We start from the raw sequence: 12,057 nt of genomic DNA, 5'->3' as shown, positions 1-12,057 counted from the left end.
ACATGGGGCCATGCATTATAATGCTGAAACATGAGGTGATGGCAGCAGATGAATGGCACGATGATGGGCCTCAGGATCTCATCACGGTATGTCTGTGCATTCAAATTGCCATCGATAAAATGTTATTGTATTTGTTGTCCGTAGCGTATGTCTGACTATACCATAACCCCACCGCCACCATGGGGCACTCTGTTCACAGCGTTGACATCATCAAACCACTTGCCTACACAACGCCATACAAGCTGTCTACAATCTGCAAGGCACTGTTGAAACCGGGATTCATCCGTGAAGAATATACTTCTCGAGCGTGCCAGTGGCCATTGAAAATTAGCATTTGCCCACTGAATTAGGTTACAACCCTGAACTGCAGTCAGGTCAAGATCCTGGTGATGATGACGAGCACATACTTGAGCTTCCCTGAAACGGTTTCTGACAGTTTGTGCAGAACTTCTTTTGTTGTGCAAACCCACAGTTTCATCAGTTGTCCAGGTTGCTGGTCTAAGATGATCCCACAGGTGAAGAAGCAGGATGTTAAGGTCCAGAGCTGGCGTGGTTACACGTGGTCTGCGGTTGTGAGGCCAGTTGAACATACAGCCAAATTCTCTAAAACAATGTTGGAGGTGGCTTATGGTAGAGAATTTAACATTTAATTCCCTGGCAACAACTCTGGTGAACGTTCCTGCAGTCAGCATGCCAATTGCACGCTCCCTCAAAACTTGAGACATCTGTGGCATTGTGTTGTGTAACAAAACTGTACATTTTAGAGTGGCCTTTTATTGTCCCCCAGCACAAGGTGCACCTGTGTAATGATCATGCTGTTTAATCAGCTTCTTAATGTGCCACACCTGTCAGGTGGAAGGATTTTCTTGGTAAAGGAGAAATGCTCACTAACAGGGGTGTAAATACATTCCTGCACAAAATTAAGTTTTTCTTTGTATAGAACATTCTGGGATCTTTTATTTCAGCTAATGAAACATGGGACCAACACTTTACATGTAGAGCTTATATTTTTGTTCTTTGTACTTGTATGAGTTGGCAAACAAACTGAATGGGTGCACACTGCCACCTAGAGTGTGTTGTTTGAACAGGTAAAAATCCAAAGTTGGCGATTTACAGGATTTACATTATGGAATGTATTATTCATTGCCTGATCCTTCCTGGTGACCTGGATGGAATTATGTGATCATTCCTTAACCAATACGAAGTCCCACCCAGTGACTACTTCAAAATGGTGAAAATCCTCAATGGCTATGCCCGTGGTAAAATGTATTTTGGGCGCTAGAGTTCTCTATCTATCTCTATGCCTCAAAAATCTCAACGAATTTATTTGTGTGTGAAGCCAGCATGAGCAACAGCTAGCAACAATAAGGCTGTGACCTACAGTAGGAGATTTCCTTTAAAAAAATGTCTTGCGTTGATATTGCTACAAACGTAGCATACAAATGGTCGGTATTAATTTAGATATAATATATTTAATTAACTAGGCAAGTCAGAGAAGAACAAATTCTAATTTGCAATGACGGCCTACTGGGGACCAGCGGGTTAACTGCCTTGTTCAGGGGTAGAACAACAGATTTTGTTAACTTTGTCAGCTCGGGGACTTGATCCAGCAATCTTTCAGTTACTGGCCCAACACTCCAACCACTAGGCTATCTAGGTGTGGTATATGGCCAATATACAAAGGCTAAGGGCTGTTGTTCTTTCTACGACGCAACGTGGAGTGCCTGGATACATCCCTTAGCCTTTGTATATTGGCCATATATCACAACCCCCCGATGTGCCTTATTGCTAGTATAAACTGGTTACAAACGTAATTAGAGCAGTACAAATAAATGTTTTGTCATACCCTGAATACTGATTGGCTGACAGCCCTGGTATATCAGACCATATACTACGGGTATGACAAATCATGTATTTTTACTGCTCAAATGATGTTGGTAACCAGTTTATAATATAAATAAGGCACCTCGAGGGTTTGTGATATCTGGCCAATATACTTCGGTTTAGGGCTGTTCTTAGGCACGACGGGCCTTATTGCTTAAATATATAATAACTGTAACATAATTAGACATCCGAATATATTTTTTATTTCATAATTCATTTACACCGTTTACAGGGCTGTACAATTATTTTGAAGGATTATCAAAAAAACTGAACAGGAAGTGATTCGTTAATATTGCTGGATTCACATGGGTGAAGCAACCCAGTCTGAAGAACATTTTTTTGTGTGTGGGGGAAACCGGCTGTAGCGGACATGTAGCTAGTGCATTACAACCGCCCTGTGTTTGAATCAATCATAAATACGTTTTTCTTACTTGAGTGTATTTTATCCAGTAAATTTACGTAAAAGGACGGGGTTGCTAAGTTGCTCGCGTTCTGTCACTGTGGCTAGTTCGTGTGCGATGATTATCGGTTTAGCCAATCTTCCTAGCTGCTGACAGTGGTCTGAAGGCTGCTGTTCTGTTGTGGTGGTGAGCTACCCGAAGAAGCGGCCCCGACCATAACGTTAGCTAGCTGGCTTTATCCAAGTGTCTGTTTGTCGACCTCCACGTATCTGTTAGTCGACCACCTCGGCCAATTGCATTGGATTGTCTGCGCATTGCTGGCTAGCTAGCTACCTAACGTTAGCTGGCTAAACAGAGCGGAAAGTCATCTGTCATATGCAGATATGACAGCCAACTAGCTAGCTAGCCAGCTAACTTCGCTCTTTATCCATGGAATACAAATGGGTTTCTCTTTGGAGTATGAACCTACGATTGATGGCGTGCCTTTGAGTCTACGGTAACCCACAAGAGTTGTAATAAGAAAAGCATCCAATGCAAAAGTATTGAAAGGTAACTAACTAGCTACTATACATTTAATGGCTACCTAGAAAATCATGAAACGACTTACTTGATTATGATAGCTATTCAGGCCGGGCTGTCAAGCTCCCAGCTGTCACTTTTTGTTTTGATAACGTTGGTTAGCCAGACATGTATGTAGCTACTGACTGGTAACGTTAGCTATGGTTGCTTGTTATCCATGTGCAGTTAATATAGCCTTGTAATGTAATATAATGATTTTATTGATGGTGAAATTGTTTGCTAGTAGTGTTATGGTTTAGTATTAGCCAACCACTGATTTTTGTGAGAGCCTGTTATCTGCCTTTAGCCCTATGTGACTTCTATACTATGTCTGTTGATATTTGGCTTGTAAAGCTCTGATGTGATCTCATTTGTCATTGTTGTTTGAAATCTGAAGTTGGCATAGTCAAATCACTAGGCTAGTAGCTAAAATTGTAGCTATGTATGCGTAATGTCCCTCTAACATTTCCTCTCCATCCTCTTCCTAGCAAACCTCCATTATGGATTTCAGCAAATCGTTGACCTTGTGGATTGCATGCTTATGCCTCCTGAGGGAAAGCTGGACGATACACGCCAGCTCAGACCACCATCATATTGATAATGGTGTGTCAGGTATGTAAATATCATTCAGAATGTTCTGAACGTTATGACACACATGTAATCATTCAGCCCATATGCCAGCACGTGTATTCATACAATACTCCATACACAATGTGATCCACATCGGACACATTGTAGACATTTGTTGCATTATCAGTGTACTACAACCTCCTCTACCATTCCTGTATTTAGAAATTGTGCCGGCTCTAAATGTAGCCGTGCTGAGAATAGTTAGGGTATGCAATCTCCATTAAGCTCTGTTCTCGGGTGATCATGGCACACTGTCAAGTCAGGGAGTCGTGCATCTTCGTAGTGAGTTTGTTTTGTTACCTATTGACAAGTCAGTCAAAACATTTTTCACTCCTCTTCACTAGTTTTGCCACAGCATTCCGTGTCAGAACAGGAAAAGGATTCTCATAGGTTTTGTTTAAACTAAACTACATGGCACTGAGCATTTTTGGGACTTAGCAAAAATGGAAGGAACATCATATAGGTGCCTACACCTCATGTCAGCTACAATAGCAGGCTAGACGTAGCCTATTCATTGTTAGTTTCGACTGGATCAGACCCTAGATTTATGGAAATGTCATCTGTGTTGATTGTGAATGTCCTAACCAGTCTCTTCTGGTGTTCCCTGTTTGGTGGGTATGGATCATGCATCGTCATGTCATATTTATACAGCTGAGGGCAAATGAAGTGCCTGCCCATCATTTTATCATCACTGTTTATACAGGGCTCTTATGATTACACTTGAACAGTGTTGATGTTGAACTTGTGGCATTTGTAATTTATCATGTAGTGCCATGCTTCCTGTCCAAAGGGCCCTTAACTAATGTATGCCTATTCCTGAAACAATTGAGACATTTAGAAATGAATAACAGTATCTTTGAAGACCACTCTCGGCCCTGACTTTTGTAAGTAAGTCTATTCTATACCACTTACATTAATTGTGCCTCTACTTGTAAGGTCTTTGATTTGACATCATGCATTGAGGCCAGACTGCGTAAAGGCTTGGAAAGGAGCCTAGTCATGGAGTGATACAACATGTTTGGCTATGACAGTGACCCATCTCCAATAGAGATTGTATTTGTGGTAAAACATTACACGGTTTTAGTGGTTTCTATGGACCTGTTGGTGGTGAGACATTCTGTGAATGTGGCCTAGCTAGCCACATGCATAATGTATAGGTTAGTGTCTGTGCTCAGCAACAGTTTTACTAGCTCGTGACGTTTGTGTGATGAAGAGGCTCGGTGCCTGGAGAGGGTTGACTACTACAGACTACTGCCTGCTACAGTAAGCCTGGTTGGGCATCCTGGAGTCAGGATGGGAAACAGTAATTACACCGGCAGTGAACTGGAATGTTCCAGAGGGCAAGTGCGTGTTCAATCTTCTACAGGCACACATACAGAGAGAGTGTTACATAACGTAAAGCTTTTGAAAAGGTTGTCTAGTATGTAAATACCTGATCTCCAGACCCAGTAAGTTTGCAAACGAAATGAGAAAGAGGGTGTGAGTGAGAATAGCAGGTGATAAACATCATAATTGTTTTCATAATGGCAGTGTTTTCTGAAGAAGCACTGGGCTGGAGTTCTGGAATGTAGACCCACTAGTTTTTTCAAATACACAAAACAACGGCCCAAAAGTAGCATTTTTAACCACAACCATCACACACTTGGGCTGTAGACTTAACCTTTATCTAGTAGGCTAGCAGTGTTCAGCACACTGACTTGGGTTGTAGACGTAACCTTTATCTAGTAGGCTAGCAGTGTTCAGCACACTGACTTGGGCTGTAGACTTAACCTTTATTTAGTAGGCTAGCAGTGTTCAGCACACTGACTTGGGCTGTAGACTTAACCTTTATCTAGTAGGCTAGCAGTGCAGCACACTGACTTGGGTTGTAGATTTAACCTTTATTTAGTAGGCTAGCAGTGTTCAGCACACTGACTTGGGCTGTAGACTTAACCTTTATCTAGTAGGCTAGCAGTGTTCAGCACACTGACTTGGGCTGTAGACTTAACCTTTATTTAGTAGGCTAGCAGTGTTCAGCACACACACTTGGGCTGTAGACTTAACCTTTATCTAGTAGGCTAGCTGTGTTCAGCACACTGACTTGGGCTGTAGACTTAACCTTTATCTAGTAGGCTAGCTGTGTTCAGCACACTGACTTGGGTTGTAGACGTAACCTTTATTTAGTAGGCTAGCAGTGTTCAGCACACTGACTTTATTTAGTAGGCTAGCAGTGTTCAGCACACTGACTTGGGTTGTAGACGTAACCTTTATTTAGTAGGCTAGCAGTGTTCAGCACACTGACTTTATTTAGTAGGCTAGCAGTGTTCAGCACACTGACTTGGGTTGTAGACTTAACCTTTATCTAGTAGGCTAGCAGTGTTCAGCACACTGACTTTATTTAGTGGGCTAGCTGTGTTCAGCACACTGACTTGGGTTGTAGACTTAACCTTTATTTAGTAGGCTAGCAGTGTTCAGCACACTGACTTTATCTAGTAGGCTAGCAGTGTTCAGCACACTGACTTGGGTTGTAGATTTAATCTTTATCTAGTAGGCTAGCAGTGTTCAGCACACTGACTTGGGTTGTAGACGTAACCTTTATTTAGTAGGCTAGCAGTGTTCAGCACACTGACTTGGGCTGTAGACTTAACCTTTATCTAGTAGGCTAGCAGTTTTCAGCACACTGACTTGGGTTGTAGACTTAACCTTTATTTAGTAGGCTAGCAGTGTTCAGCACACTGACTTTATTTAGTAGGCTAGCTGTGTTCAGTACACTGACTTGGGTTGTAGACTTAACCTTTATCTAGTAGGCTAGCAGTGTTCAGCACACTGACTTGGGCTGTAGACTTAACCTTTATTTAGTAGGCTAGCAGTGTTCAGCACACACACTTGGGCTGTAGACGTAACCTTTATCTAGTAGGCTAGCAGTGCAGCACACTGACTTGGGTTGTAGATTTAACCTTTATTTAGTAGGCTAGCAGTGTTCAGCACACTGACTTGGGTTGTAGATTTAACCTTTATTTAGTAGGCTAGCAGTGTTCAGCACACTGACTTGGGCTGTAGACTTAACCTTTATCTAGTAGGCTAGCAGTGTTCAGCACACTGACTTGGGCTGTAGACTTAACCTTTATTTAGTAGGCTAGCAGTGTTCAGCACACACACTTGGGCTGTAGACTTAACCTTTATCTAGTAGGCTAGCTGTGTTCAGCACACTGACTTGGGCTGTAGACTTAACCTTTATCTAGTAGGCTAGCTGTGTTCAGCACACTGACTTGGGTTGTAGACGTAACCTTTATTTAGTAGGCTAGCAGTGTTCAGCACACTGACTTTATTTAGTAGGCTAGCAGTGTTCAGCACACTGACTTGGGTTGTAGACGTAACCTTTATTTAGTAGGCTAGCAGTGTTCAGCACACTGACTTTATTTAGTAGGCTAGCAGTGTTCAGCACACTGACTTGGGTTGTAGACTTAACCTTTATCTAGTAGGCTAGCAGTGTTCAGCACACTGACTTTATTTAGTGGGCTAGCTGTGTTCAGCACACTGACTTGGGTTGTAGACTTAACCTTTATTTAGTAGGCTAGCAGTGTTCAGCACACTGACTTTATCTAGTAGGCTAGCAGTGTTCAGCACACTGACTTGGGTTGTAGATTTAACCTTTATCTAGTAGGCTAGCAGTGTTCAGCACACTGACTTGGGTTGTAGACGTAACCTTTATTTAGTAGGCTAGCAGTGTTCAGCACACTGACTTGGGTTGTATACTTAATCTTTATATAGTAGGCTAGCAGTGTTCAGCACACTGACTTGGGTTGTAGACTTAACCTTTATCTAGTAGGCTAGCAGTGTTCAGCACACTGACTTTATTTAGTAGGCTAGCAGTGTTCAGCACACTGACTTTATTTAGTAGGCTAGCAGTGTTCAGCACACTGACTTTATCTAGTAGGCTAGCAGTGTTCAGCACACTGACTTGGGTTGTAGACGTTACCTTTATCTAGTAGGCTAGCAGTGTTCAGCACACTGACTTTATTTAGTAGGCTAGCAGTGTTCAGCACACTGACTTGGGCTGTAGACTTAACCTTTATCTAGTAGGCTAGCAGTTTTCAGCACACTGACTTGGGTTGTAGACTTAACCTTTATTTAGTAGGCTAGCAGTGTTCAGCGCACTGACTTTATTTAGTAGGCTAGCTGTGTTCAGTACACTGACTTGGGCTGTAGACTTAACCTTTATTTAGTAGGCTAGCAGTGTTCAGCACACTAACTTGTGTGGGTTGATTTGGAGCCCCCAGCGAGATTTATGCTGTTAGGTTGCTGAATTTAAATAACAGTTTGACCTGGAATGGATTTGTCAGTCAGTAATCTGGAGCCGTATTAGCATGGAGGCTGTCATTTTGAGCTGCATGGTTATTGTCAAACTGCCACTATAGATGGGGTTTGAGATTTTGTGCCTTTCATTGCAGCTGTACAGCCTAGTTATGGCAGAGGAAATACTGTTTTTGATCAGAAATGCTCCACCCCACTTTCTGCTGCAGTGCAGTGGCACATTTTTGTGGCACATGCTACTGCCTGTATGCTTGTGTTGAAGAGAAGGCTTTACAATCAGAGAATGTTAGCATGTCTTAACAAGCAGCTCCAGAAAACCTGACAGAAAGTCAGTTGATGGATTAGCAGCTTGTTGTAGCCTACTTACACTGTAAATAATATATATTTTTTCTTGTTAGAGTTCTGAATAGAGTGGTGGGAGGGTGTTTGACAAAGATGTATGTTTCCTCGTGCACATAAAGGCTTCTTGAAGTCAGGAACAGTTTTACTCAAATAGAGAATATATTTGACTAAATGGATAAATACAACAGTTAAAATCAGTTTTTGAGCTAAAACAAGGATATAAGTTCAAAAAGGCAAGATCACCTCTGTCCTTGTTTTCAACGACTCACACTGCCTATCTCTCACAAACACATAAACCCCTCTGTTCAACCAACTCAGTTTGGTTGGAGGGGCTACAATCCTGACTCAACACACATTCCTCACATGTATAATTACACACTTAACTGTAACAGACTAAATGTTTGACTGGAAGGTTATGAAAAATGACTGAAAAACAGGGCCCTTTAACAAATAAACATTAACACAGTCACACTCACACACAATGAGGAATGTATGAGTCTTTAGGTGAGGAAGTGCCATCATCCTCACAGGGTGTCAGCTGTGTTGGTGGTTGTTGATATGCCTGGATATTATAGAATTGATTTCACATTGGCCACCTGTCACAGCTAGGGCTGGGCAATATGGCCAAAATGTTAAATCACGGTATTTCCCCAAAAATTGGACGGTATGACGGTATTTGACTGTATTTTTAGTTTTGAATAATAAAAGTTGTACATTTACTTTATGAGTAGTGAGTGATCCTAGTGCTTTATGAGTAGTGAGTGATCCTAGTGCTTTATGAGTAGTGAGTGATCCTAGTGCTTTATGAGTAGTGAGTGATCCTAGTGCTTTATGAGTAGTGAGTGATCCTAGTGCTTTATGAGTAGTGAGTGATCCTAGTGCTTTATGAGTAGTGAGTGATCCTAGTGTTTTATGAGTAGTGAGTGATCCTATTGCTTTATGAGTAGTGAGTGATCCTAGTGCTTTATGAGTAGTGAGTGATCCTAGTGCTTTATGAGTAGTGAGTGATCCTAGTGCTTTATGAGTAGTGAGTGATCCTAGTGCTTTATGTGTAGTGAGTGATCCTAGGGTGGCAACACATTCATTCTTAGTGATTTCAATGAGTCTTTCTCCATTCTGATTGTTTTATACTGTTCAATTCAACTTCAACCAAAACACATTTCAGCACTTTTTATAATTTATATATTTCCTGCACTCAATTGCAGTGTTGGAAAAAGTACCCAATTGTCATACTTGAGTAAAAGTAAAGATACGTTAATAGAACATTACTCAAGTGAAAGTCACCTAGTAAAATACTACTTGAGTAAATATACTTAAGTATCAAAAGTAAAAGTATAAATAATTTCAAATTCCTTATATTAAGCAAAGCAGATGGCCCCATTTTTTTTTTTTTTTATTATTATTTTTTTTAAAATAAATGTACGGATAGCCAGGGGCACACTCCAACACTCATAATTTTCAAACAAAGCATTTGTGTTTAGTGAGTCCTCCAGATCAGAGGCAGTAGATGACCAGGGATGTTCTCTTGACAAGGGCGTGAATTAGACCATTTTCCTGTCCAGCTAAGCATTCATGTAACGAGTACTTTTAGGTGTCAGGGAAAATGTAAGGAGTTAAAAAGTACAGTATTTTCTTTAGGAATGTATTGAAGTAAAAGTTTTCACAATTTTTTTTTTTGTAAAGTACAAATAGCCCAAAAATGACTTAAGTAGTACTTCAAAGTATTGGTATCAGGCTGTATTAGCTAGCTATGTTTGCTCTTACTCAGTACATTTATTAGCTAGCTAACAATTAGCGTCTCACAAGATTTAGTGCAACTTGATAAGAAAAGACAAACTAGCTGTTTGCTGATGTAAGAAACACAAACTAATAGTGTCATTATAGAACGCTAGTTGATTTATATTAAGACGCAAAGTGAAAACAGCATCGTGCATGCTCTTCAACCGATCGCTGCCTGCACCTGCCCGCCTGTCCAACATCACTACTCTGGACGGCTCTGACTTAGAATATGTGGACAACTACAAATACCTAGGTGTCTGGTTAGACTGTAAACTCTCCTTCCAGACTCACATCAAACATCTCCAATCCAAAGTTAAATCTAGAATTGGCTTCCTATTCCGCAACAAAGCATCCTTCACTCATGCTGCCAAACATACCCTTGTAAAACTGACCATCCTACCAATCCTCGACTTCGGTGATGTCATTTACAAAATAGCCTCCAAAACCCTACTCAATAAATTGGATGCAGTCTATCACAGTGCCATCCGTTTTGTCACCAAAGCCCCATATACTACCCACCACTGCGACCTGTACACTCTCGTTGTCTGGCCCTCGCTTCATACTCGTCGTCAAACCCACTGGCTCCAGGTCATCTACAAGACCCTGCTAGGTAAAGTCCCCCCTTATCTCAGCTCGCTGGTCACCATAGCAGCACCTACCTGTAGCACGCGCTCCAGCAGGTATATCTCTCTGGTCACCCCCAAACCAATTCTTCCTTTGGCCGCCTCTCCTTCCAGTTCTCTGCTGCCAATGACTGGAACGAACTACAAAAATCTCTGAAACTGGAAACACTTATCTCCGTCACTAGCTTTAAGCACCAGCTGTCAGAGCAGCTCATATATTACTGCACCTGTACATAGCCCATCTATAATTTAGCCCAAACAACTACCTCTTTACCTACTGTATTTATTTATTTATTTATTTTGCTCCTTTGCACCCCATTATTTCTATCTCTACTTTTTTCTATCTCTACTATCTCTACTTTTTTTCTTTTTTTTAACTTGCTATATTGTATTTACTTCGCCACCATGGCCTTTTTATTTTTTAATTTATTTATATATATATTTTGTTTGCCTTCACCTCCCTTATCTCACCTCACTTGCTCATATTGTATATAGACTTATTTTTCACTGTATTATTGACTGTATGTTTGTTTTACTCCATGTGTAACTATGTGTTGTTGTATGTGTCGAACTGCTTTGCTTTATCTTGGCCAGGTCGCAATTGTAAATGAGAACGTGTTCTCAATTTGCCTACCTGGTTAAATAAAGGCAAAAAATATATATATAAATAAATAAATAAATAAATAAAATAAATCGTTGTCATCAACATTGTTGCATGTGCTGCACTGACCATGCAGACTGAATGCAAGTGTTTCATGGTTGAGGAACATCAAATGTGCTCCTTGAGTGGCGGGGGGCGTGGCTAGGTCTGTGTGGAAAGCGGCATGGAGAGAAAGAGTGGAGAGAGATGACTCCAGTAGCGAAGTAAACTATAAAAATTGACATTTAACACATTTTAACAAACCAACATTCAAATACTGTTCTAGAAGGTAAAGTAAAAACCTGAACCGGTCCCTGCATCAATACCGGTATATCGTAAAATACGGTATACCGTCCAGCCCTAGTCACAGCCTCTGTGGCTGGCTTGCTCTTGACAGTTGTGGTTCCAAAGAAGTTGAATCATTTGCCCCTATGCTGTTGCCTACAGCTAGACAGCTAGATATAATGCAATTCCATAACTTCACTTTTCTGGCCTGAGAAATGGCCATTTTCTGTGCAGCACTTGCTACCTTAATTTCTTTGAAGTCTTTGTCATAAATAAAGCTGCAGTAGGATTCCATGCCAGAGAAGCTCCTGCCTGCCCTGTGCTATAAGTTGCACTCTGCATGGGCCAATCGGGGAAAGTTACTTACTGGTCTTGCCTAGTGTTGTAATACTACGAGCTACCTTGTGCAGCAAATGGGAGAGCAAGCAGGAAGTAAACACACATGGACACTTGCTGTTGTGTGCTTCCTCATGATAGATTTCATCACACAGGGAGATGCCTGATATCACATTTCTTAGTGTGAAATATGACGATATCGCACTAATGTAGGCCTTGCACTATTTTTTTTATTTAACCGTTATTTAACTAGGCAACTCAGTTAAGAACACATTCTTAATTACAA

General features: G+C 41.1%; 1 protein-coding gene across 4 annotated transcripts in view; it reads left to right on the top strand.

The window, feature by feature from the left end:
- The first annotated feature begins 2,002 nt into the window (after positions 1 to 2,002).
- LOC129832544 (stromal interaction molecule 1-like) overlaps positions 2,003 to 12,057 on the top strand; it is an 80,719-nt gene continuing 70,664 nt past the window's right edge. The window contains exons 1-2 of one of the 4 annotated variants that reach the window (XM_055896688.1): positions 2,003 to 2,834; positions 3,332 to 3,455. In XM_055896688.1, the coding sequence (XP_055752663.1) occupies positions 3,344 to 3,455 (112 nt within the window). In that variant the 5' untranslated portion in view covers positions 2,003 to 2,834; positions 3,332 to 3,343. The remainder of the gene's footprint in view (positions 2,835 to 3,331; positions 3,456 to 12,057) is intronic. The other 3 variants (XM_055896689.1, XM_055896686.1, XM_055896687.1) reach the window with 3 other exon arrangements.

This window comes from Salvelinus fontinalis, chromosome 33 (assembly GCF_029448725.1).
Source record: "Salvelinus fontinalis isolate EN_2023a chromosome 33, ASM2944872v1, whole genome shotgun sequence".
Taxonomy (NCBI): domain Eukaryota; kingdom Metazoa; phylum Chordata; class Actinopteri; order Salmoniformes; family Salmonidae; genus Salvelinus; species Salvelinus fontinalis.
This window is presented reverse-complemented; position numbering and strand designations above follow the sequence as displayed.